Below are 25,642 nucleotides of genomic sequence, written 5' to 3' on the forward strand. Positions count from 1 at the left end.
AGATCACCAGATTTTTTAAAATAAAACACAGGGATTAAAATGTTGATAGCAGGGCCTGGCAGCATGGCCTAGCAGCTAAAGTCCTTGCCTTGAGCATGCCAGGATCCCATATGGGCACCAGCTCTAATCCTGGTGGCTCTGCTTCCCATCCAACTCCCTGCTTGTGGCCCGGGAAAGCAGTCGAGGACGGCCCAAGGCTTTGGGATCCTGCACCCACATGGGAGACCCAGAGGAAATTCCTCGCTCCTGGCTCCAGATCGGAACGGCACCAGCCATTGCGTTCCCTTGGGGAGTGAATCATCAGACAGAAGATCTTCCTCTTCTGTATATCTGACTCCTCTCTGTATATCTGACTTTGTAACAAAAATAAATAAATCTTTAAAAAAAAATTAAAAAATAAAACTTCAAAAAAAATGTTGATAGCAGCAATGAGAGGCTCAATATAAGAACTCAAAGAGAACACTAAGAAAGTTTCCCAGAGAAAGAGTAGCAAATAGAAAACAGCAGGGAAACATGGAGAACAACTATCTGATAAAAAAAAATTTTCAGGGCCCGGTGGCGTGGCCTAGCAGCTAAAGTCCTCGCCTTGAACGCGCCAAGATCCCATATGGTCGCCAGTTCTAATCCTGGCAGCTCCAATTCCCATCCAGCTCCCTGCTTGTGGCCTGGGAAAGCAGTCCTGGATGGCCTAAAGCCTTGGGACCCTGCACCCGAGTGGGAGACCTGGAAGAGATTCCTGGTTCCCGGCTTCGGATCGGCACAACACCATCCATTGCGCTCACTTGGGGAGTGAATCATCGGATGGAAGATTTTCCTCTCTGTCTCTTCTCCTCTCTGTTTATCTGACTTTGTAATAAAAACAAATAAATCTTTAAAAAATATTTTTGTTCAAAAAGAATGGAAACAGAAAATATTTTATTTTGAGGAGGAGGTTAGGAGAAAAATCAAGAAGTATTTTAAAATCCTATTAAAAGGTGATTTATGACCAGGAATCTTACCTTTAGCCAAAATATCAAGATAGTGTAACGAAAAATTTTCATTCACAGTCCACTGTTATATATCTGGTATCACAACTTCTCACCCCTGCATTGCACATTTTGACAAGATTAAATTTGTTTCAGGAACAGCAAGCCTCTGGTCCAGCTACTTCCTGGTCCATCTGGCGCTGCTCTGAGGTTCCACAGAGACATCTGATCCAGGATCAATTCCCACTCCCTGCGATTGCTCACCTCCTGCAAGCTGCCACCCTCCTTAGCCAGGCCTGAGGGTAGCTGAGACGAAGTCCAACTAGCTGGCATGGCCACACTGGGTCTTAATCTTTGTTCTCTCAGGAGCTGCAAGCTCAGCGGTCATCTAGAAATTCAAGCAAAACAGCTGGGAAGAGATAAGCTGGACTTGGAAGGACGATCTGCTTCAGGCCTCTCCAGAGACACCGAGACACCTGGAAAGATGAAGGCCACATGGTCAGTCACTCGACGTTACCAGCTAATCCCTGCCTGGGCACAGGAAGCTTCAAGAAAATGACAAAACAGTAGCTCTTAAATTTGATTATGCATTCAAATCACATGAAAGGAAAGTCAGTGTCATGGAGATCAGAGTTCGACAAAATCTGCCATAGCCACTGATCATGAAAACAACATGAGGTTTGGAGGCACATCGTGGCAGATCTGAATTGTAGCTCTGTCAATTTGCAGCTGTGAAAATATAAACAACCTTCTTCAGTATCAGTTTCAAAAATGAGGATAAAATATGTATCACATAGGTTAAAAGACGTATCAGCCTTTAACATGCATTTGAATTAAAGGTTATAAAAATTTTAAGTCATCACTCAAAACAAGAAAAATATGCCAAATAACAGTTATTGCCACATGTGGCAAATACGGTATTTGTACACAGAACATTGATACACAAACGGTGCCACGTACGTTTTTAAAAAGCCTCATCTCTGTCACTACTCAGTCAGCAGACACACACCTCCGCAGGACTGAACATTTAAATATATGTACACTACAAAGAATATGGAATTGCAGGAAGATATATTTGGTATGCCACTGTGGTGAGCTTGGAGGATTGTTACAATAAGAGAAAATTCAGCAACTATAAAAATAAAGAGCAGCTGTATGATAACACCTCCTAATAATATTACAACACACCAACAATCAACATGAAAGTAGAGATACAATTTTTTTTTTTTACCATGTAATAACAGGTTAGCTTTAATTTAAAAATTTAATCTAGCGGTGGGTGTTGATGCTGCCATAAGCTGCCAGCTGGGACACCTGCATCTCTTACGGTGTCTGAGCTGGAGTTGCGGCCCTGATGCCAGTTCCAGATTCAACCAGCGGGCACCCAGGGAAGTAGCAGCTGATGGCTCAAGGACTGCCACCCACCTCAGAGCTCTGGACTTCCAAGCTTCCAGCTGCAGGCATTTGGCTGGGGAGCAAGCAGATGGGAATTCTCTGCCTTCTCCTGTTATGCCTCTCAAAATTTATGAGCTAGAATTTAAAAATATATATATATATATAGCAATCACTAGGAAAAAGTAAAAAGAATAGGGAAAATAAGTAGGACAAGTATATAAAAATTCAGACTAGGAAGCAATTGATAAGGAACCTAAAATATGCCAACTTCGCTAACAGAAAAAATACATTAAAACAATTAAATCCTGATGCCAGCGCGGTGGTACAGCAAGCTAATCCTCCGCCTTGCAAGTGCTGGGATCCTATATAGGCATTGGTTCATGTCCTGGCTGTTCCACTTCCGATCCAGTTCCCTGCTTATGGCCTGGGAAAGCAGCAGAGGATGGCCCAAAACCCTGGCACCCTGCTCCCACATGGGAGACCTGGAAGAAGCTCTGGACTTCCAAGTACCTCAGCTCTGGCCCTTGCAGTCACGTGGGGAGTAACCCAGGGAAAAAAAGAACTCTCTGTTTCTCATCTCTCTGTATCTGTAAACAATCTGCCTTTCTTTTTTTTTTTTTTTTAAAGATTTATTTTTATTATTTTTTCATTGGAAAGGCGGATATACAGAGAGGAGATACAGAGAGGAAGATCTTCCATCCGATGATTCACTCCCCAAGTGAGCCGCAACGGGTCGATACTATGCCGATCCGAAGCCAGGAGCCTCTTCCGGGTCTCCCACGCGGGTGCAGGGTCCCAAAGCTTTGGGCCGTCCTCAACTGCCTTCCCAGGCCACAGGCAGGGAGCTGGAAGGGAAGCGGGGCTGCCGGGATTAGAACCGGCGCCCATATGGGATCCCGGGCGTGCAAGGCGAGGACTTAACCACTTGCGCCACCGCGCCGGGCCCAACAATCTGCCTTTCAAATAAAGTTTTTTAAAGATAAATCTTAACAAAGTAAACCTAAGGGGCCAGGTGCAATAGCCTAGTGGCTAAATTCCTTGCTTTGAACACACAAAATCCCATATGGGCGCCGATTCCAATCCCAGCAGCTCCTTTCTCATCCAGCTCCTTGCTTGTGGTCTGGGAGGGCAGTGGAGGACGGCCCAAAGCCTTGGGACCCTGCACCCGTGTGGGAGACCCTGAAGAAGCTCCTGGCTTTGATTCAGCACAGCTCTGGCCTTTTTAGCCACTTGGGGAATGAACCCAAGATCTTCTCTCTGTCTCTCCTCCTCCCTATAGATCTGACCTTTCAATACAAATAAATAAATCTTTTTTTTTTTTTTTAAAGTAAACCAAAGTGTCCTAAGAATTGTAAAAACTAAGAAGCGACTGGGAGCCAGGAACTCAAATATCCCAAAGCATTTGAGAAAATGAGTTGTTTTTTAATTTGTTGAAGGCAGCTTGAATTGTTATAATATCCTTTGAGCTATTTAGCCAGATCTTGATTGGACCTAATAAAATACTTTTAAAATTATAAAGCAGAAACTGATGGAACAATCGCTCACATTACTTTGCCAGTATCTGCAGCCTTGCCTTCAACAGACAAAATCACCCGCAAGAATCTAGATGTCCATTAAATAAGTGCTTGCCGTTAACAGTTACATTTACAACGGATAGTAATTTTAAATGTATTAATATATGCCTAATACATGACATAAAATAAGAACACATTGTTTCTTTGTAGCATGAAAGATTAACGAAAGCATAACATGACACAGGCTATAAGGTCATTTTTCGACCTGAGTATTAGCCAGACATTAGCCAAAACAGAAAACGCACTTTTAAGTAAAGCGTCAAAAAGAACCAAAAAACTACAATTTTTATAGAATTTCGATTTAGACAATAAAAAAAAATGCCACACACCAAAGCTTTTGAATCTTTATATTTAAAAAGAGCGAAAAACGAAAGAGCTTAACTTTCAGCTCAGAAAGCTGACTGATGACAAACCCCACCGACGCCCCACGGCTGAGCATCATCTAACCCCGGCCACCATCACCAACTTCACGAACCCATGACGGACTCCACAGAATCCCCGCTCACGACCAACCAAAATCACCTCGGAAACCGCTTGACACTAAAACATGCAAATACGTACTCCGCCGCAACGAGAACCACTTGCGGACCACTTCCGCTCAGGGTCCGCTTTCCAATATCGCCCCTTCCGGACAGTAACGTTCGGAACCGTTACAAACCTCGCCCCGTTTCCCGAGGGGGCGGTGTCGCGTAGAGAACGCGGCGGTGCCCCCACGCAGCTGCTACACGCGGGGGCCGCCATCTTGGCGTTGTACCGGTCCGCAGGACGGAAATATTGAATTCCTGTTTTCCCACGGAATGCATGCGTATGGCCCTCGTGTAAGTGGAATTCCCGGGCGTGCAAGGGACTCCGTTTTCTCCCTAGGAAGGTTAATAATCGCTTTGCATCCAGCCCTCTGTGGGACACGGTTACTTGCTGGGAGATACCACAGGGGAGCGGGCCGGGGGGGAAGGGGGTTGGAAGAAACCACCAGGAGACAAAGGGAGAAACCAGATCGGTGCAGAAACCGCTGGGGAAGCTACAAGGAGCCAGTGCACAAAACACCAGCAAAGACCAAGAGTCGCTGGATCGGGCTGTGCGCTGCAGAGTGAGAGCACCTCTATAGGGAGAATCTACCCTGGAAAACAGGGGAAACAGCCGGCTAACGCTTACTGTGCAGCCCCCTCCTGGGAGACACCTCAGGGTATCCCTGACTGAAGGCTTAGTGAAGGGAATGCCCATTTTTCTTCACACACGCCTCCTCCTCACCCAAGTAAAACTACATGGACCCCAATACGAAAACAAACAGGTTTATTGTAGGCAATGTGTGATTAAAAGCACCTAAAGTAAACTTGACTATTTTTATTCACTTTTAATTAAATTATAATGAACAAAAGTGTCCGTATGTAAATGGTTACCTCAGTCCATTCTTGTCTGTTCCTTAAGTTTCTCCAGTGTGGAAATTCTGAAGCAGCTAACGTTCCCATCCCCATAGTGGTGAAAAGCTCACCTTTCCTCAGCGTTCTTCCAAATCCAGCTTACAGACTGCTGGTGTCAGCCTCTCACCTGACTGTGCTGAGGGACCCCACGCTCTATGAAAATGTTCAGTTCCCAACAGGCTGGTTAAATCCCTCTATGGGACTCACCTCAAGACCTGGGCCAGTTGGGCGTGTTGTGGATTGGAGGGTGCTTATGATGCCAGTATATCCCATGTTCAGGACAGTTCCAGATCCACTTCTTGAACAATGCCAAACCATCCCACTCACAGCTCTGTGATCCTCCAAAGGATGCAGCTGAATGTTGTTTCAGTGTAAATCCAATGACTGGATTCACATCAAGCTGTACCAGATATTCACAGCTTGCATCTTGCAAAAACAAGCTTAATGTCTATTGATATGACATCAATTGAATAGGAATAGAATAGGAAGTCTCATATTCATGCCTGAGCAATTGAATAAATTCTTTTTTTAAAATTTTATTAGTGATGATGATTACATAGTTGATCAGAGTGCGAAGGGTGAAGGTTCATGGGTAGTGGGTGAGACCCTTGTCCACATTTTCTTCTTCCCATATACGGGGGACAAGTGGATACAAGAGGAGAAGCCACGCCCAGCTTCCCAACTGCCACATTATCTCAGGGACTGGGGAACTGCCACATGATGCCATCCCAAATTCCCCATTGTGGAGCATTCTTTGAGGCTTCTGTTCATGTATTTTTGATAGTTCTGAGATGCTGCTGATATTACTGCTCCATGGATGAGGAAATCTGAGTTCGGTTGGCTATCGTAGTCTGCCTCTGAGTCCCCTTTGGCCCAGTAATTAGCTATTAAGTTTCATTGAAGTAGTTGACCAATTTGTTCTGCCCTCCATCCTCAGCAAATCAATGGGTGCTGTGACCCAGCCCAGCCCTGTCCAACATTCACTTGGCCTGTATGTACTGTAGGGAGAGCTGATACCCAATCAGAGCGATCCACAATAACCCCCATTGGACTGGCCCCCCAGCTCTGGCTCCTGTGCCTGCCGATATGTACAGTGAGCTGGTCCAATCTGGCCCACATCCCATTGGGATCTCATTAACACCACTGGACATTGAAGCCTAACTCAACCCAACTGACTGTACCTTCCAGCACACACTCATGCCAGTGGGTGCCACCATCTGTCCAGTCAAGCTTGCCTCCATTTCTGGTTCTCATGCTGACCAGTTGTGGCCCATTAGAGAGGAGCCCACAACCCCTCCACTGGACCCACTCTCTGCCCCATATCTTGCACTCTCCAGATAGTTTAGAAGTCTAGCTTGACAGAACTTGCCCCAGTCCTAGCACTTGCCAGCTGATGCTGTGGCAAAGCCCAACCTACCTGCATGAGTGATAGCCCAGCATTGGGGCCCCTACTACTCCCCTACCAGGCTCAACACCCTTTCCTGCTCTCACTTGTGTGGGTGGGTGGCTGCGACCTAGTCTGGCATAACTCATGTCAATTTGGCATTTGCTAGCAGGTGCTGTAGTCTGGCCTAGCCCTGTCTCCTCCCATTTCAGCTCACGCTGGTTGCAGCTGCCACCAACCAGGCTTAGTCAGCCCCCTGTCCCGGTACTAATGTGAACTGGCTGGTGATGTAGCCAGACCCAGACCATCCTGGATCCCATCCCAGTTCTCAGATCTCCCAGTGGGTGCTATGAACTGGCCAGGCCTGTCTCACCCCAATACCAGAGCCACACATATGCTGGCAGGTACTGTAAGCTGGTCTGCTCTGGGATGCTTCTTGCTTTGGTTCCCATGTTCATCTGCAGGGACTGCGCCCCCAACACAAGAGTTCCCCAAGCTAGCCTGTTGGGTCTCCTCTCAGTGGCATATCTTGTACACATTGGTGGATCTCTGGTCTGAACTGAGTTAGTCTACCTCCTGAACTTGCAAGGAATAGTAGCCTCGCCCAACTGGCCCATACCCAATCCAGTTCTTATTGTTGGGTGTTACAGCCCAGCCACACCTTGTCCATGCCCTGACACAACTCTAATGTGGTCACAGTGGGAGCAAAAACCTAGCCCAACATGTCCCACACACACTCTGGCTCTCACGCACACCAAAGGATGCTGGAGTACAGCCGCTCTGGCATGCCCCAGAGCCTGTCCATGCCCATGCCGAGGGACACTGCAGCCATGTCCAGCCCAGAACACCCCCATCCTGGCTCTCACACTCACCAGTGGGAACCACAACCTAGCTTGGGTGTCCCCTAAGCTCCCTAACCAGGCGTGTTACCAATCCCAGATCTTGCACACACCAGTGGTTGCTCTGATCCAGCTCTGTATAGCTCAATCCCATTGAATAAATTATTGAATTAATCTTCTTTTAGATGCAGCATCCAGAATCAATTAACTCATTGGGGAGGTGATAAGTCGTGTCACTCAAAGCAGGAACTTCATCACATGTTGAGATTTCTTGACTTGCAATACACATTTTTTCTATTATTGCTTTTTTTTTAGGATTTTTTTTTTTTTACTACAAAGTCAGATATAGAGAAGAGGAGAGACAGAGACAAATATATTCTGTCCGATGATTCACTCCACAAGTGACCACAACAGCCGGTGATGCACTGATCTGCGCCAGGAGCCCAAATCCTCTTCCAGGTCTCCCACACAGGTGCAGGGTCCCAAGGCTTTAGGCCATCCTCAACTGCTTTCCCAGGCCACAAGTAGAGAGCCTCTATTTCCCAATATATATGAAGGCACATGCTTATAAAGAATTGTACACAAAGGCTTTTTATCAGCTTTATTCTTATCAGTCAATCTGGAAATAAGCCAAATATGCAAAATGACATGAATGGATGTGTTAAAACTTTAGATACATTTGTTAAAAAGTTATGCTAATCAGAGTCCGGGGGTGTGGCCTAGTGGCCAAAGTCCTCACCTTAACTGCCCCAGGATCACATATGGGCGCCGGTTCTGATCCCGGCGGCCCCGCTTCCCATCCAGCTCCCTGCTTGTGGCCTGGGAAAGCAGTCAAAGATGGCCAAAAGCCTTGGGACCCTGCACCCGCGTGGCAGCTTTCTGGTTCCTGGCTTTGGATCAGCACAGCATCAGCCGTTGCGCTCACTTGGGGAGTGAATCATCGGACGGAAGATCCTCTTCTCTGTCTCTTCTCCTCTCTTTATATCTGACTTGCCAATAAAAATGAATAAATCTCAAAAAAAATAGCTATGCTAATTGGCAATAAAAAGCAACAGTGAATCATAAGATAGCATAGATGAATCTGAAGAACATGCTGACAGAGCCCGAGGACTGACTACTTTGTGACTCCATTTATATGGGACTTCCACACACGTGTGCTTCATCCTCCGTGACAGCAAAGTGTGGGCACCCTCCCTTATCCCCTTTAGGACACCTGAGGGGAAAAAAAACAAACTGAAAGATTTGTCCCACCGCCCTTCCTCCATACCTCGGTCCTCCCCGCCCTATTCAGAGATCCACATGTGAACAATATTAAACAACAACAAAACTTTAGGGATAGGAGGTAAGTCAGTGAATGCGTTGGCTAGGTGTAGAATTGAAATCAAAATGGAGTAAACATGACTCATTGCAACTGTAATACTTCTCCCTTTTGTAACTCCTGCGTTGCTTGCTCAGCTATGAAATTGTATGAGACCATCTGTGCAAGTTCGCATGCCGAGTCTCCTGCGTGACCTTCAGCCCACCGGTTCCCAGTTGCCAGGAATTCAGGTTCAAGCCCGGTTATCTCACAGATGTTGCCAAGGCCTGAGCTTGGTTATCTGGACTGCCCGACTGGAAGGGAGACAGGCACAGGATGCCCAGCTAAGATAGGCAGGGAACGCACATCGCCTCCTCTCTGCTACACTGTGCAAGCCATTGTAAAGTGCTGCTATAAAACCTCTAAATGTGCTCACCTGGGTCATACTCTGGTAAGGGGTTTTGGTCCCGGTGGGTCGGTCGGTTGCCTTTCCTCTCACTGTAATAATAGCCTTGTTGTGACCGTCACTGGTGTAATATTGTTTTAGCTTGCCTATTTAGGTTGAGTAGATGCAACAGGTGGACAGATGGAGACCGACCAACAAGGTCACAAGACAATCGGCAGAGCAAAGGGTGATAGTCTGAAACCGCACACTTCCCAGTGAAGACCACTTCCCAAGAATTCCTCCAGCTCCCACCCACTTCCAGTGCAAGCCGACGACTCTTGCCCTTTTTCTCAGGGAACGCACACAGAGTGCAACATGGAGAAAGCTATTCCCCAGGGCGTGAAGGCGGCGTCACGTGGGAGTTTCAGTGAGAGCGTGCAGTGGGGAGCTCGAGTGCAACAGGACGTGCGGCGTGGCGAGGCGGGTGCGGTGCAGTGGGGGGCAGCTGTGCAGTCGGGGGCAGCCGCACCCTCGGCGGCCATTTTCTCCCTGCAGCCTCGCTCTGGACTACATTTCCCAGAGTTCCCGCGGGAGTGGGCCAGCCCTTTGGTTTGCCTGCGGGACTTTGGGCCTCCCGGGAGGGAAAAGTACTCGCCGAGAATGGCCTAGGTCTTGACGGGTTCCCCGAGGCTAGGCGAGTAAATCCCTCGTGGGCTCAGAAGGGGGGTGGGTCACACAGGTCCGGAGTGTCAGCCAGGTGCTGAGTGGTCGGGCTCGGGGAGCGGACGTGAGGGCGGCTTGTGTGTGCGAGTGAGTGTGACTTGATGTGATTGTGGGACACCGCGTGTGGGGGAAATGTGTCATTGTCCCCATGACCGCGCGTGGGGCTGGATGTGCGAGTTAACCGTGTATCTTCCTTGTCGATGTGTAGTTGTACCAACGTGCGGCCCTGTGTGTGTGTGTGTGTGTGTGTGTGTGTGTGCGTGTGTGTGTAGGTAGGACTGTGCAACTTTGTGGGATGTGCCGGGATGTGCCAGGGCGTGGGGGTAGGAGCTGAGGAGAATCTGGCTGTGTGGTGTGTGGCTGTGAGGTACGTGTGTGGGTCGTTGGTTTTTTGGGGGACGTTAGGACTAAGTTTGCCGCATGGCCATTACCGAGCGGACGTGGGAGAGTGATCACGTTACTTGATGTATGGCTGGAAGGCACGTCTCACAGTGCCTGGGTGACAGTCGTGTGCCCTGTGGCCACTGTGGCATTTTGAGTGTGCGATTATGTGGGGGTGTTCATGAAGGGTTTGAGGAGAACTGCAATTCTACGTGGCTCTGTACTGCCTGTGCTATTTGTAGCTGTCTACAGTGTTATATTGCTGTGGTGCTGTGTTTGAGGGGTCAGCGTATGCCTCACGGGGGACGTGGAACTGGAACTCTGAGCTTATTTAGTGTGATGGTTTGGGTGAGGTGTGTCTGCATGGTGAGTAGCTGTAACATTGAGTAACTGTAACTTGGAGTATACAGGTGGGTGTTAAATGTAACTGCCCATCCTGGACCGCTTTGGCCATAGTTCATCCTCTGTGTGGGCAGTAAAAGAGTCCAGAGATCCCTGTGCACGAAACAGCCTGGAATCTCACAATTCCTTTCTTTTTTTCTCACCCCATCTCTTCCAGAGGTACCCAGAGAAAGAGGAATGGCCATTGACCAGACCAAATTCCAGGTAACTCTGGGGTTCTATTTGCTTTTCTTTCCCAGGCTGATCATCTGTTTTTTAACGATTTATCTATTTTTATTGGAAAGTCAGATATACAGAGAGGAGGAGAAACAGAGAGGAAGCTCTTCCGTCCCATGATTCACTCCCCAAGTGACCGCAGCAGCCGGCCGGAACTGCGCTGATCTGAAGCCAGGAGCCAGGAGCTCTTCCGGGTCTCCCACGCAGGATCCTGAGACCTCGGGCAGTCCTCAGCTGCTTTCCCAGGCCACACAAGCAGGGAGCTGGATGGGAAGCCGGTTCACTGGGATTAGAACCAGTGACCATATGGGATCCCGGCACGTGCAAGGTGAGGACCTTAACCACTACGCTATCGTGCCGGACCCAGGATGATCATCCCATATGAGTGCTGGTTTGTGTCCCAGCTGCTCTACTTCCCATTCAGTGCCCCACTTGTGGCCTGGGAAAGCAGTTGAAGATGGCCCAAAACTTTGGGACCCTGCAACCCTGTGGGAAACGCAAAAGAGGCTTCTGGCTCCTGGCTTCAGATTGGCATAGCTCCAGCTCTGGAGCTTTTTTTTTAAGATTTATTTTATTATTTTTTTTATTGGAAAGGCGGATATACAGAGAGGAGAGACAGAGAGGAAGATCTTCCGTCTGATGATTCACTCCCCAAGTGAGCGCAAAGGCCAATGCTATGCCGATCCAAAGCCAGGAGCCTCTTCTGGGTCTCCCACGTGGGTACAGGGTCCCAAAGCTTTGGGCCGTCCTCGACTGCTTTCCCGGGCCACAGGCAGGGAACTGGAAAGGAAGCGGGGCTGCCGGGATAGAACCGGCGCCCATATGGGATCCCGGGCGTGCAAGGCGAGGACCTTAACCACTGTGCCACCGCACTGGGCCCAGCTCTGGAGCTTTTAAAAGCTCTGCCTGTTTTAAAAGATAGTTTTTTAAGAGATTTATTTTTTATTGGAAAGGCAGATTTATAGAGAGAGGAAGAAGCAGAAATCTTCCATTCACTGGCTCACTTCCCAAGTGGCCAAAATGGCCGAAACTGAGCTGATCCAAAGCCAGGAACCAGCAGCTTGTTCCATTCAGAGTGCCTGGGTAGGGGTCCCTGTTCCCTGCTGATGTTTTCTCTAGAAGGAAGCAGGTAATGGGGGCCCTGCCACTCATGTGTGAGACTCAGCTTGGGTTCCTGGCTCCCACTGCACCTGCCCAGCTCTGACCATTACAGGTGCTTCAGGGAGTGAAGCAGGAGATGTAAGCTCTGTGTAGACAGATAGATCTGTATTTTTCAAGGTGAAACAAGTAATAAATAAGGGTTAAAAAATAAAAGCCACAGGGCCTGATACAGTGGCTCAGTTGACTAATCCTCCCCCATTCAAGCATTGGGGCCCCATGCTGGTGCCAGTTTGTGTACCAGCTGCTCTTTTTTTTCATCCAGTTCCATGCCTGTGGCCTGGGAAGTCAGTAGAGGACCCTGAATCTGCACAGAAGACCGGAAGAAGCTCTTACCTTCTGCTTTTGCATCAGCTTGACTATAGCACTGCAGCCATTGGGGAGTGAACCAGCGGATGGAAGAGCAATAAATCTTAGAGAAAAACAAAACAAACAAACAAACAAAAACAAAGGCAAGCTTGGTGCAGTAGCCTAGTGGCTAAAGTCCTCAGCTTGCACATGCTGGGATCCCATATAGATGCCGCTTCTAATCCCTGCAGCCCTGCTTCCCATCCAGCTCCCTGCTTGTGGCCTGGGAAAGCAGTCGAGGAGGGCCCAAAGCCTTGGGACCCTGCACCCGTGTTGGAGACCCAGAAGAGGCTCTGGGATCCTGGATTTGGATTGGCGCAGCTCTTCGCCTGGGGAGTGAATCATCGGATGGAAGATCTTCCTTTCTGTCTCTCCTCCTCTCTGTGTATCTTTCTAACAAAAACAAATAAATCTTAAATAAAAAGTCATAAGGTTGAAACAGCTTTTAACCGAGAAGTATGAAAGGAAAGGTAGTAATCTGTTTTGCATGGCAGAAACATAAAAGAAGTTGAAGCAAAAACTAGAACATGGATTGAGGAGTCATGTATGTACATGCACAGCCCTGTGTCCTTGTCCACACATACCTGCATGCGGAGTAGTGAAAGGTGTCTGACTTGGGACTGGGAAGCAGCAAGTCTTCCTGAGGGCAGTCTGTCATTCTGGTCTGAGTGTACTAGGTTGCTAGCCAAAATCACCATTTGAATGCGCCCAGCTTGGATCCTTGTGGGCCGCAGAGAAGGGATCTGCACCGGCAGACAGTAGCAGCTCATCCTTCTATGCAGCATCGCTAAGATGGAGCAAGGTCTAGCCTGGGTCCTTTAGTTGAGACAGAAACCTGGATGGTTGCAGTGAGACTTGAGTCAATCTCGGGCTGCCTTTTCCCTGGGATTCAGCTACCAGCTTTCCTCTGGCTGCAGCTAAAGCCTGGGCTTTGTGTGGGCGAAGAAATCCAACCCATCCTCCACTAGTTAGACTTGTATCATAAGAGCAAGGGAAGTGAAGATAGCTCTGGCCGTTCTGAGAGATCTAAAGCCAATCTGTTTTCTAGATTTCTTTCTTTCCCCTTCTTATCAGAACAACTGTCTTTTTTTCAGAGTCCCCCTGAGCAGAAGTGACCATCTTCACCACTCACAGCCATGGCTGGGGTGAGTTATCTTATCCTGATAATCTCTCAGGTGTTCCCTATAGCATCCTGGCCGCTATTTCTGGCTAGATGTCCTAGACCATCCTTAGAGGCCCTCTTTTTCGTCTTGTTTTCTCATTCAGCTCTCAGGGACTATGTTCAAAAGGAAATGTATTCTCTTTAAGGACACAAGAAGAGATTTGTAGAATCAACCTGTTCTGTGTAGAATATGATTTGATGTCATGCTAAGCTGACAACAAACATGAAAAAGTCAATATTATCTGTGCAGACCAGCATTCTCTAGTAAAACTGGAAAGTGATGTTGGTAGTTTCCAATCAGAGAGTGTTACAAGAGCTCATGGTTTATGAAGATTTTAGAAATGGGCTCAGTTACCGACAGAGAACTTGATGACTTTTTTTCCCCCAAGTTTCTCATATTTACTAATCAATGTAATAAACTCCATTAAATCAACTTGATTGCATGCATTTAGAGAAGTACTTCCTGGTTAAGTGGAAAACTGTGCAGATGGTTGCTGCAAGACCTTCATTCTAAGCACCTGTGGAGTGACACATTTTCAGTTAGAAGTCTAGACATTTGTTCTTTATTTTGCTCTAATTCACATTCACCGATTAGAACTTGTGGGCCTGGTGGTGTGGCCTAGCGGCTAAAGTCCTCGCCTTGAACCCGCCCCGGGATCCCATATGGGCGCCGGTTCTAATCCCAGCCAACCTGCTTCCCATCAGGCTCCCTGCTTGTGGCCTGGGAAAGCAGTCGAGGACGACCCAAAGCTTTGGGACCCTGCACCCGTGTGGGAAACCTGGAAGAGGTTCCAGGTTCCTGGCTTCGGATTGGCACAGAACTGGCTGTTGCGCTCACTTGGGGAGTGAACCATTCGGACAGAAGATCTTCCTCTCTGTCTCTCCTTCTCTCTGTATATGTGACTTTGTAATAAAAAAAAAAATAAATCTTAAAAAAAAAAAAAGAACTTGTATTGATCATTGCGACCCAGTTCGTTCCAGGGTTCTGGGATATTCTTTCTGTCCCAACTGAGAACATCTGAATGCTAGGTACATGGCTTCTAGTTCAGCCCTAGTACCTCCCGCTCCAATAAATATGAAGAGGAATCCAGTGAAGGTGTTGCTGCCCTGGCCAAGAATCTGGTGGAGCATCGTGGCAGCAGAAGCCTTGGGTCAAAGCTGGAAGGCCCGGGACTACACAGTTTCCAACACCAAAGATAGTCCTCTTTTTATTTCATTAAGATTTATTCTTATTGGAAAGGAAGATCAAATTTACAGAAACATCTTCCATCTGCTTGTTTATTCTCCCAGTAACCACAATGCTGGAAATGAACTGAGCTGAAGCCAGAAACCAGGAACCTCTTCTGGGTCTCCCACACGGGTACAGGGTCCCAAGGCCTTGGGCCATCCTCGACTGCTTTTCCCAGGCCACAAGCAGGGAGCCGGATGGGAAGCAGGTTGGCCGGAATTAGAAGCGGCGCCCATATGTGACCTTGGTGTGTGCAAGGCGAGGACTTTAATTACTACGCCATTGTGCCGGGCCCATATTTATTTTTTTCTGTTCTTTTTTTTTTTTTTTTTGGAAAGTGAGATATACAGAGAGGAGGAGAGACACAGAGGAAGATCTTCTGTCCGATGATTCACTCACCAAGTGACTACAATGGCCAGAGCTGAGCTGATCTGAAGCCAGGAGCCAGAAACTTCTTCCAGGTCTCCCAAGGCTTTGGGCCATCCTCATCTGCTTTCTCAGGCCACAAGCAGGGAGCTGTATGGGAAATGGGGCCGCTGGGATATGAACCTGTGGCCATATGGAACCCTGGCGTGTGCAAGGCGAAGACCTTAGCCACTAGACTAAAGGCTTTCTAGAATCCTCCACAAGTAATGAATTGTTTACTTTTCAGAATTATGAGATCAGGATCCAAAGATTTTAATGTAATCAACCCATTACCTTATTGTCCTTTAAAATAAAAAGACTTATCTATTTTACTTGAAAGTCAGAATTATTGAGAGATAGCAAGAGAGATATAGATCTTCCATCTATTGGTTTACTTCCCAAATGGCCACACAGCCCGAGCTGGGTTAGTTTAAAGCCGACAGCCAGGAACTTCTGGGTCATGGGTGCCAGGACTCATAGATTTGAGGCATCCTTTGCTGCTCTCCCAGATCACAAGCAGGGAGCTGGATGGGAAGTGGAACAGCTGGGATTCAAACCATTCTTCATATTCAAACCAGCCACCACACCTGGCCCTAAATTTATCTTTTTTAAAATGGCAATTTGGGGCGTGGTGTGGTAGCATAGTGGCCGAAGTCCTTGCCTTGAATGCTCCAAGATCCCATATGGGTGCCAGTTCTCATCCAGGTTCCTGCCGTGACCTGGGAAGGCAGTTGAGGATGGCCCAAAGCCTTGGGACCCTGCAGCTGTGTGGCAGACCCAGAACAAGTTCCTGGCTCCTGGCTTCAGATTGGCTCAGCTCCGGCCATTGTGGTCACTTGGGGAGTGAATCATCGGATGGAAGATTTTCCTCTCTGTCTCTTCTCCTCTCTGTATATCTGACTTTGCAATAAAAATAAAATAAATCTTTTTTTAAAATGGCAATTTGAAAGTATAATTCGGGCACTAAGGGTACTTTTTGGCAGTTGGTAAATCATTATACTTAGGTTTTTTATCAATGCACATAGTAAGGACTTTGTTTATATAATTTAAATAAATGTATTGCTCTTGTATTGTTTCTGAGACGGATACAATGGTGTTATGTAAAATAACCTTTTTTTCTTTAAATCTCTAATCACATGCATTCAAGCATTTCTTAAAGTACATAGTTGGTGCTGTATGTTTTGTTTCAGGGATCGGTGACGTTCAGTGACGTGTCTGTAGACTTCTCTCAGGAGGAGTGGGAGTGCCTGGACCCCACTCAGAGGGACCTGTACAGGGATGTGATGCTGGAGAACTACAGCCATCTTGTTGCCATGGGTAAGGGCATCTATATCAAGAAACAGAGGTTACAGATTGAGATTCCACAGTGACTTTGTTACCTCTTTCAGGTTTCCAGCTGAATTTCTACTCCTTATTGCCACATAAATTATTTGAGCTAAAATGAAGAAAGGAGACAGCGATAGCTCCAGTGGGCTCTGGCTGATGCCTTTTCTGCATCTTTCTGTAGGGCTTTCTATAAAGGCATTTTTCCTTGCCCTGGATCTGATTTCCCCACAAGATAATCATATCCCCTCTCTTTTCTCATGAGCAGGACTTTACATTTCTAAGCCTCAAGTGATTTCGTTGTTGGAACAAGGGAAAGAACCGTGGATGATTGGCAAAGAGCTGACCAGAGGCCTGTGTTCAGGTAAGTGAGCAACGATTTCACAAGACTGGCAGTGCAGCTAACATCTCCAGCTGTTCAGTAAGGAAACAATACATTTTAGATATTTCTTGCAAGTTCTCATTAAGAGTCTAGACCCACTAGAGAAAATTTAAGTCCTTTTGGCTTGAGTTAACATCTAACCCTTCCTTCATCATTCCACTTCCACTCTCCTCCAGCCAACAATTTCAGGCAGAAGGTGTCCTTCACTTCTTAAGAAAAAAAACTACACTCAAATAAGTCCACAAAGGCCAGTGTCAAGCCAATCCGAAGCCAGGAGCCAGGAGCCTCTTTTTGGTCTCCCACGCAGGCGCAGGGTTCCAAGTCTTTGGCCCGTTCTCTACTGCTTTCCCAGGCACAGGCAGAGAGCTGGATGGGAAGTGAATCCGCCAGGATTAGAACCAGCACCCATATGGGGTCCTAGCATGTGCAAGCAAGGACTTTAGCCACTAGGCTACTGTGCCAGGCCTGCTTTATTTCCTTTGTACATTAGGCATTTTATGAAAATGTCCACCTTCAAAAGGATATAGCAATGTGTAACACATGCATGTGAATCAGCATCCCAGGTTGCTACCTGCCCAGTACTGGTAGTGTTTCATTATTAGCAACCTGTCAGTGACTTATTTTGTAAGTGTGTCTTGGAACTTTTTATTTCTCCAGCATTTTCTTCATTTGTGTAAAGAGGTCACCTAGGTGCTATAATTTATGTCATGCTTAGGAATTTAAAGACTAAAAGGGGTGCTAAATATGTCCATGAATATCAAGTCCCACAAAGTAAAGTAAAAATGCAGGGAGTTCAGCAGAAAATCTGGGTAACCAGAGAAGTAAATTAGGCCATGCTAACATAGTAATTAGAGCCTTCAAAGTAATTGAGGTCTGGGCCTGGCACTGTAGCCTAGCGGCCAAAGTCCTCATATTAAACATGCTGGGATCTCATATGGGCACCGATTCTAATCCCGGTAGCTCCACTTCCCATCCAGCTCCCTGCTTGTGGCCTGGGAAAGTAGTCAAGGACAGCCCAAAGCCTTGGGACCATGCAGACATGTGGGAAAATCTTCTTCTCTGTCTCTTCTGCTCTACATATCTGACATTCTGATAAAGTGATTGAGGTCACCATGTTTAAGGAGACATTATGGGAGGCATAAATACCTACATTGAAAAGGAAGAGTTGTCAGAGAGGAGAGATTTCGGATGAAGTAAGAGAACGGAAGAGTTCTTACTGAGCACTACCATAGACCAAGAATCGGTCCCAGTGCTAGGTTTATAGTATTAATTGTAACTTGTAATGTTATTTATATTTGCTAGAGAGAGAGGAAGTCCCCATTATCTGGTTCTCTTTACTATATGCCCACAGCAGCCCTGGCTAACCTGGGAGTGAAGGCAGATTGCAATCTAGACCTACCATATTGATACCAAGAGTCGTACCACTATGTCCCAGGGTGTGCTTTAGGAGGAAGGTGGAGTTAGGAGTTTGAGTCTGGAATTGAACCCAGGCACACCAGTGTGTTGAAGGTATCCTGTCCACTCGGCTAAATACCACATACAGCAACCCTGTTAGTAAAGGGCTTAACATTTTTTTATAAAGTTATGTGCAGAGTTTTATCTGCCCCAACAGAAGTATCCCAGACATCCATGTTCAAGTGTTGACTATTTATTTATTTATTTATTTATACCACATATTAAAAATATCTATATTATGTGCTCATATTATTTATCTAATATAATAATATTAACACACATGTATGTATTTTGTAACCACACAGATGCATATACACACCCCTGTACCACTCAGTAAATCTGAAGGTTTGTGCTAGGAACCAGGGATAAAGATCAAATTTATTCTTTATTATACCTCAAATAAGAATACCCCCAAATCATCCTCATTGTACTTATTTCTGTCAAATCCTTTAACAAAGGCTGGCAATTCCATTTTCATTGTAGTATAATACATGCTGTGTGTGCATATACAGACATGTTTATCTAGATATATGTGACTTGTCGCTTTTTAATATGGAAGATGTTTCAAGCATTGTATATTGTATATCCATCAATATTTCCAGATGTCTCTGACCCTCATCAATATTCAGGAATCATGATTGTGACTTACTTGTGTCATCCCTCTCTGTTGCCCATATTATATTTGGTTATTTTCTGTGCGTTTCTTATGCACTTTTCAGATTCAACAGATACCCTTGAAAACTGGATGTTTACCAACTAAATCTTATTTTTGCTTTACTTTTTATATTTCTGTTATAAAAGTCCCGCTTTTCTCAGGGAAGGAAAAGGAATATTTACTATTTAATTCTCTTCCAGATCTGGAGTCAATGTGTGAAAGCAAGTTGTTATCGCTAAAGAAAGAAGTTTATGAAATCGAGTCTTGTCAGAGGGAAATGATAGGCCTAACGAAGCCTGGCCTGGAGTACTCCACCTTTAGAGGTGTTTTAGACTATGGAACCCACTTTGCAAGTCAACTGGGATATCAAAATGGACATTTCAGCCAAGAAATATTCACTCATGAAAATATGCCCACATTTCTTCAGCAGACATTCCTTACTTTGCATCAAATAATTAATAATGGAGGGAAACCCTATGAATGCAAGAAATGTGGAAAGGCTTTTAGTCAGAGCTCACAATTTATTCAACACCAGAGAATTCATATCGGTGAAAAATCTTTTGAATGTAAGGAATGCGGGAAATTCTTTAGTTGTGGATCACATGTCACTCGGCATCTGAAAATTCATACTGGTGAAAAACCATTTGAATGTAAAGAATGTGGGAAGGCCTTCAGTTGTAGTTCATACCTTTCTCAGCATCAAAGAATTCATACTGGTAAGAAACCCTATGAATGCAAGGAATGTGGAAAGGCCTTTAGTTACTGTTCAAATCTTATTGATCATCAGCGAATTCACACTGGAGAAAAACCCTATGAATGTAAAGTATGTGGAAAAGCCTTCACCAAGAGCTCACAGCTTTTTCAACATGTAAGAATCCACACAGGTGAGAAACCGTATGCGTGTAAGCAGTGTGGCAAAGCCTTTACCCAGAGCTCCAAGCTTGTCCAGCATCAGAGAACTCACACCGGTGAGAAACCCTATGAGTGCACGCAGTGTGGCAAAGCTTTCAGTAGTGGGTCAGCACTTACGAATCACCAGAGGATTCACACCGGTGAGAAACCCTATGCGTGCAAGGAGTGTGGGAAGGCTTTTACTCAGAGCTCACAACTTCGTCAACATCAAAGGATTCATGCTGGTGAGAAACCCTTTGAATGTCTTGAATGTGGGAAGGCTTTTACCCAGAATTCACAACTCCTTCAACATCAAAAAATTCATACAGATGAGAAACCATATGAATGTAATGAATGTGGAAAGGCCTTTAATAAATGTTCCAATCTGACTCGACATACAAAGATTCACACTGCTCAGAAGCCCTAAAGCTGTAAGGGATGTGGGAAGGCATTTCATAGTGGCTCAGATCTCCTATGTCATCAGGGAGGTCATGCAAAAGAATAGCTTTAAAAAACTGTGTCACCTTCCTAGAATTTTAAATAGAACTTCATTTTTGCTAGTTATCTTCTTTAACCACTTTTCGTTTATTGATATTTAATTGACACTGATATTTAAGCTTTTACTCCATATGTATATCATTATAAATAACGGATTCACAGTCATTTGACATCCCCCACCATCCCCAACTTGTATTAGTATCAGTTGTTTAATAATTCTTTCTTTTCCCGTTGTGTGGTTCTAACTTGGTTACACATTGTATATTCTTCATATTGGCAAAGCAGTTTTTTCTGTTTTATGTATTTATAATTGCACCAATATCACAGTCTTTAAACTGGGTAGGTTTTAGTACTTCTCGTATATTATTGAATTAATGCTTTGCTTTTTTGAAGTTCATCTTTTTCATTGCAAAACTTTGTATCTTATTGTAAGAGAGAAGATAGGACATCAGAAACTAAAATTTCAAAATGAGTTTCCGTCACTCAACTGTGCTCATAATTGAGTTCTCTCAATTGGTAAATCTCATCCTGCCAGACTTTTCAAAGAATGTTCATTTGAATCTACCTGAAAGGCGAAGCCAGACAGTGGTTTCCATCTGTTGATTCCCTACATATTCAGCAATAGCCAGGAGCTTGGAATTCCATCCGAGTCTCACAGACTGGTGACAGGGGCCCTAAAGTACCCGGGCCATCACTGTCTGCCTCCTGGAGTGCATTAGCTGGATTGGAGTAGAATAGTGGGAACCAAATAGATACTTCAATATGGGATGCAGGCAGCCCAAGTGGTGGCTTCACCTACTACTCAACAGCACCTGCCCCTAGAACTTTTTCTTAAGTTGTAATCATGTACAAGCGGCATGTTCACTTTTATCATCTCAGAAACATCATTTCCATCCCCAACTTTTTATAATGACTAATATTCATATTATGGTTGACTTTGTATTTTTATGGTTATAAAACCGTCATCAGTTTGATGAACCAAAGTTTACCTCTGAGTGCTTAGTGTTAAAATGTTTAATGTTAGGGCCTGGTGCAGTGGCCTAGTGGCTGAAGTCCTCTTCTTGCACGTGCTGGAATCCCATAGGGGTGTTGGTTTTATTCCTGGCAGCCCTACTTCCCGTCCAGCTCCCTGCTTGTGGCCTGGGAAAGCAGTCGAGGACGGCCCAAAGCCTTGGGACCCTGCAGCCGAGTGTGAGACCTGGAGGAGGCTCCTGGCTCCTGGCTTCAGATCAGCTCAGCTCTGGCCATTGCTGCCACTTGGGGAGTGAATCAGTGGATGGAGGATCTTCCTCTGGGTCTCTCCTCCTTTCTGTATATCTGACTTTCCAATAAAAAAACAAAAATCTTAAAATGTTTATGTTAATTGTTGGAATTGTCCCTGTGTTTCCTTGCAAACACTAGGAACGCAATCATTGCTATGAAACTGTTGTTTATCTTTCCAGATATTTCAAGTTCTTATATATGTTACGCTTTCTTATATATAAATATTATAATTCATGCCGTATGTATTCATTTGCTGTGAGGAACCAATGACTTAATAAAGGTAAAGTACTTAGCACTATTCCTATTACAGAGTAATAAAAGGTTTCCACTATTGTGGATATATTCAGTATCATAATTATTTCATTATGACTGGTTGATTTTTTGTTATTGTTTTTATAGGTAATAGGACACGAACCTCAGGGTTCCAGGTGCCAGGTGCTCTTTAAACATTTTACAATTTGGGCCCACCGCGGTAGCCTAACGGCTGAAGTCCTCACCTCACACGTGACAGGATCCCATATGGGCACTAGTTTGTATCCGGGTGGCCCGCTTCCTATCAGCTCCCTGCTTGTGGCTGGGTTTCTCTCAACGATAGCGCTCGCAGGGGTGGAGACTTGGGTGGGTAAGCGTGTCCCCAGAGCCGCTGAAGGTCACCTGCCTCAGAAACACATCAGTTCAGAGTTGAGACTACACATTCTAGAATCCTCTGGCAATCCTATGACGTTCTCACTGGGAGCACATCTCGTTGGCCCTTGGGGCTTCCAAGGCTTTAACAAGGGAATCTTAGCTACCTTGGTTATAACAGCTGGATGGGTGTCACAGACACCCCACGAGAGCGAAGCCCACCCCAACGCCTCCGACTTTCTCCAAAACTACACTCCCCAGAGTCCTCGGCGGTCACTTTTGTTTTGCGTCACAATTGACGCATTAAGGATCAGGAGGTATCCATCAGGTTTGACTTTCTTTCTTTTTTTTTTTTTAACAGAATACTTTTTTTTTTAAAGATTTATTTTTTTATTGGAAAGGCGGATATACAGAGAGGAGAGACAGAGAGGAAGATCTTCCGTCCGATGATTCACTCCCCAAGTGAGCGCAACGGCCAGTGCTATGCCGATCCAAAGCCAGGAGCCTCTTCCGGGTCTCCCACGCGGGTGCAGGGGTCCCAAAGCTTTGGGCCATCCTTGACTGCTTTCCCGGGCCACAGGCAGGGAGCTGGGTGGGAAGCGGGGCTGCCGGGATAGAACCGGCGCCCATATGGGATCCCGGCGTGCAAGGCGAGGATGTTAACCTCTTGCGCCACTGCGCGGGGCCCAGGTTTGGCTTTCACTATTCGTGGTTTGGCCTCAGGATCCACAGTGTGGACACCCCGTGTTCTGTAGTGCCCGAGGGTCACCTTGACTCTAGCTTTGGGCCGTCCTCGACTGCTTTCCCAGGGCACAAGCAGGGAGCTGGATGGGAAGTGGAGCTGCCGGGATTAGAACCAGCGCCCATATGGGATCCTGAGATGTGTGAGGCAAGGTCTTTAGCCACTAGGTTATCACACCGGGCCCTACATTACAACTCGCAAAGTCCACTCAACTCCTGCCCAATACAGCCGCTACTTTGCACATGACTCCAGTGACTTTCCTGGCCCACTGTCTGTACTAGACCAGTGAACTTCACCCTGGAGCGTTCCCAGTAAGACTTGTTTTAAGCTGAACTTTATTCTGTGGATTTCTGGTTCTGAATATGAACTTCAGACTTACAGATTATACCCTGACAAACAGAATACTTCCATTATTTTAGCAGTGCAGTCACTTAACTCAGCGGGAAACAACTGAGGTCAAATTAGTATTGCAGTTGGTAACATAATTGCTGATACAGGAAGACGCAGTCTTTTTTTTTTTTTTTATGTGGGGTTTGAGTGCCCAGGTCTTTATTTTCCTTATATTTTCTTAAAAAAAAAAAAAAAGAAAAAAATTTTGAAAGGCAGAATCAGAGGGGTTGGGGTAGAGAGAGAGAACATGAGAAATCTTCCATCTATGCAGTTTTACATAAAGTTTTTTTTTCAAGAACAAGACTTGCTAGTTCAGAATGGAGTATGTTTAAGACTCTAGCAGCTCACTGTGAAACATCTAAAAATGAGTTCCTAACCTGCTTGCTAATCCAATCCAGGCAAGAAACTTTTTTTAAAGATTTATTTTCTTTTTACTGGAAAGGCAGATATACAGAGAAGAGAGAAAGACCTTCTATCTATTGGTTCACTCCCCAACTGGCTGCAACAGCTGAAGCTGAGCCGATCTGAAGCCGGGAGCCAGGAGCTTCTTCAGGGTCTCCTACACGGGTGCAGGGTCCCAAGATTTTGGGCTATGCTCCACTGCTTTCCCAGTCTACAAGCAGGGAGCTGGATGGGATGTAGATCAGCAGGGACATCATGGACCAGCACCTCTATGGGATCCTGGTGCTTGCAAGGTGAGGATATAGCTGCCAGGAAAGACCTTTTGAAATATAATTGTCAAGTAGTAAGCCATAATGACCATCCAAAGAATGTTTAACTTGTTTCATTAGAGCAACATTAGGGCAACCAAACTTACATGATTGTATAGGCTTAAAAGATACTTTTTTTTTTCTGAAAGTATAAAATACTGGGTTTCACAGAGTAAGCAGTGGTCATGTCAGCCTTAGGAGCTGGCTCCTTTTGCCCAGCAATCTCTGGCCTGAGTTATTAGAGGGTTCGTTGTGGCAGGGGATTCAGAGTCCTGCCAAGATCAGATTCTCACACGACTTCCTCTTACTTCCACAAGCTACACAGACTGGGGTCACACTCTGGTCTTTCATGGGGCAGGAGAGACTTTCACTTCAGCTGGAACTTTCAGTCAGGATATAAAAATAACACTGACTCCACCTATGACGAAGGGTGAGATGTAAGAACAGATCAGGAGACAGACTGACACAAAGACATAGAAAGACTCTGCTCTTAGACTAAAGGCAAGCCCAGAAGCAGCTCCGAAACCTTCCTCGGGTACTCCCCCTGTGACAGAACAGGCAGGTATAGGACAGGCCACCCCAAAGCTGAAAAGTCGCTCTGACAATCACGATGCTCCTCGCGTTCTCGACGTTCCTAAAATCTGTCACACAATGCACGATCACGGGATGAGATTTAAAACATGTAAGCAGCGCCACGCACGTCGCAATCAGTCGTCCCGTGTGCGTGCAAGCACAAAAGTGTATAGCAACACTCACACACAAACCTCCACACCTACGAATGCAGTCAGGCCTGCGTGCTGTTTCGCCGCCTTCTCCTCACTCACACTTGTGAAACCACGCTCACTTCAGTACACTGCTAGGGTCTCATAGGACGGTGTTGGTCAGCTCGCGCTGGTCGCAGACGCCTAGGACGCAGGCGCATGTTGGAGGCGGGTCTTGGAGCCCTCTGGGAAATGTAGTTCAGCAATAAAGGCTGCGGCGCAGAGCATTCTGGGACTCATGGTTCGCGGAGTCGGAGAGAAAGGCTGAGGTACTGGTTCACATCCTGCGGAGCTAAGTCCTGCACGGTATGGTCCTCATCCCGGCTCCGCCTCGCGCAGGATTCTGGGAGGTGACGTCTCTGCTTTCGGTCGCTCGTCCCGTTTTCAGAGCCTGCGGTCCCGGGAGGTGAGTTAGGCCCGACCCTGGGTGAGAGTGGGGGGTCGGGGCCGGCTGGGAATGAAGCAGCACGAAAGGGAATGAGGACTGGGCGGGTACCGCCAGGGACAATGTGAAGGACTGTGTCAGTCTGTTAGCGTGTGTAACGATGTGACTGGCTGCCGATGTGACAGAAGGTGGATATTGTGTGTCATCGTGTGTGGGGGGGTGCATGTATTTCTGCATAGCAGTGGCCATCCTTGGGGGAAGGGGGCTGTGAGCATGTGTGACT

The 25,642-nt window shown here is 46.2% G+C and overlaps 2 protein-coding genes across 2 annotated transcripts in view; one reads left to right on the forward strand and one right to left on the reverse strand.

The window, feature by feature from the left end:
• Positions 1-1,980, reverse strand: part of LOC121153688 (zinc finger protein 729-like) — a 107,234-nt gene extending 105,254 nt beyond the window's left edge. Inside the window, exon 1 of the mRNA XM_040976383.1 lies at positions 1,230-1,980. Within this exon, the coding sequence (XP_040832317.1) occupies positions 1,230-1,298 (69 nt within the window). The 5' untranslated portion in view covers positions 1,299-1,980. The remainder of the gene's footprint in view (positions 1-1,229) is intronic.
• The window catches only part of LOC121153685 (zinc finger protein 420), a 363,018-nt gene that overhangs the window by 246,659 nt on the left and 90,717 nt on the right, over positions 1-25,642 (forward strand). The window contains exon 12 of the mRNA XM_040976377.1: positions 19,526-20,406. Coding sequence (XP_040832311.1) covers positions 19,526-20,406 — 881 coding nt within the window. The remainder of the gene's footprint in view (positions 1-19,525; positions 20,407-25,642) is intronic.

This window comes from Ochotona curzoniae, unplaced genomic scaffold (genome assembly GCF_017591425.1).
Source record: "Ochotona curzoniae isolate NIBS_2020 unplaced genomic scaffold, NIBS_Ocur_1.0 contig_2699, whole genome shotgun sequence".
Taxonomy (NCBI): Eukaryota; Metazoa; Chordata; class Mammalia; order Lagomorpha; family Ochotonidae; genus Ochotona; species Ochotona curzoniae.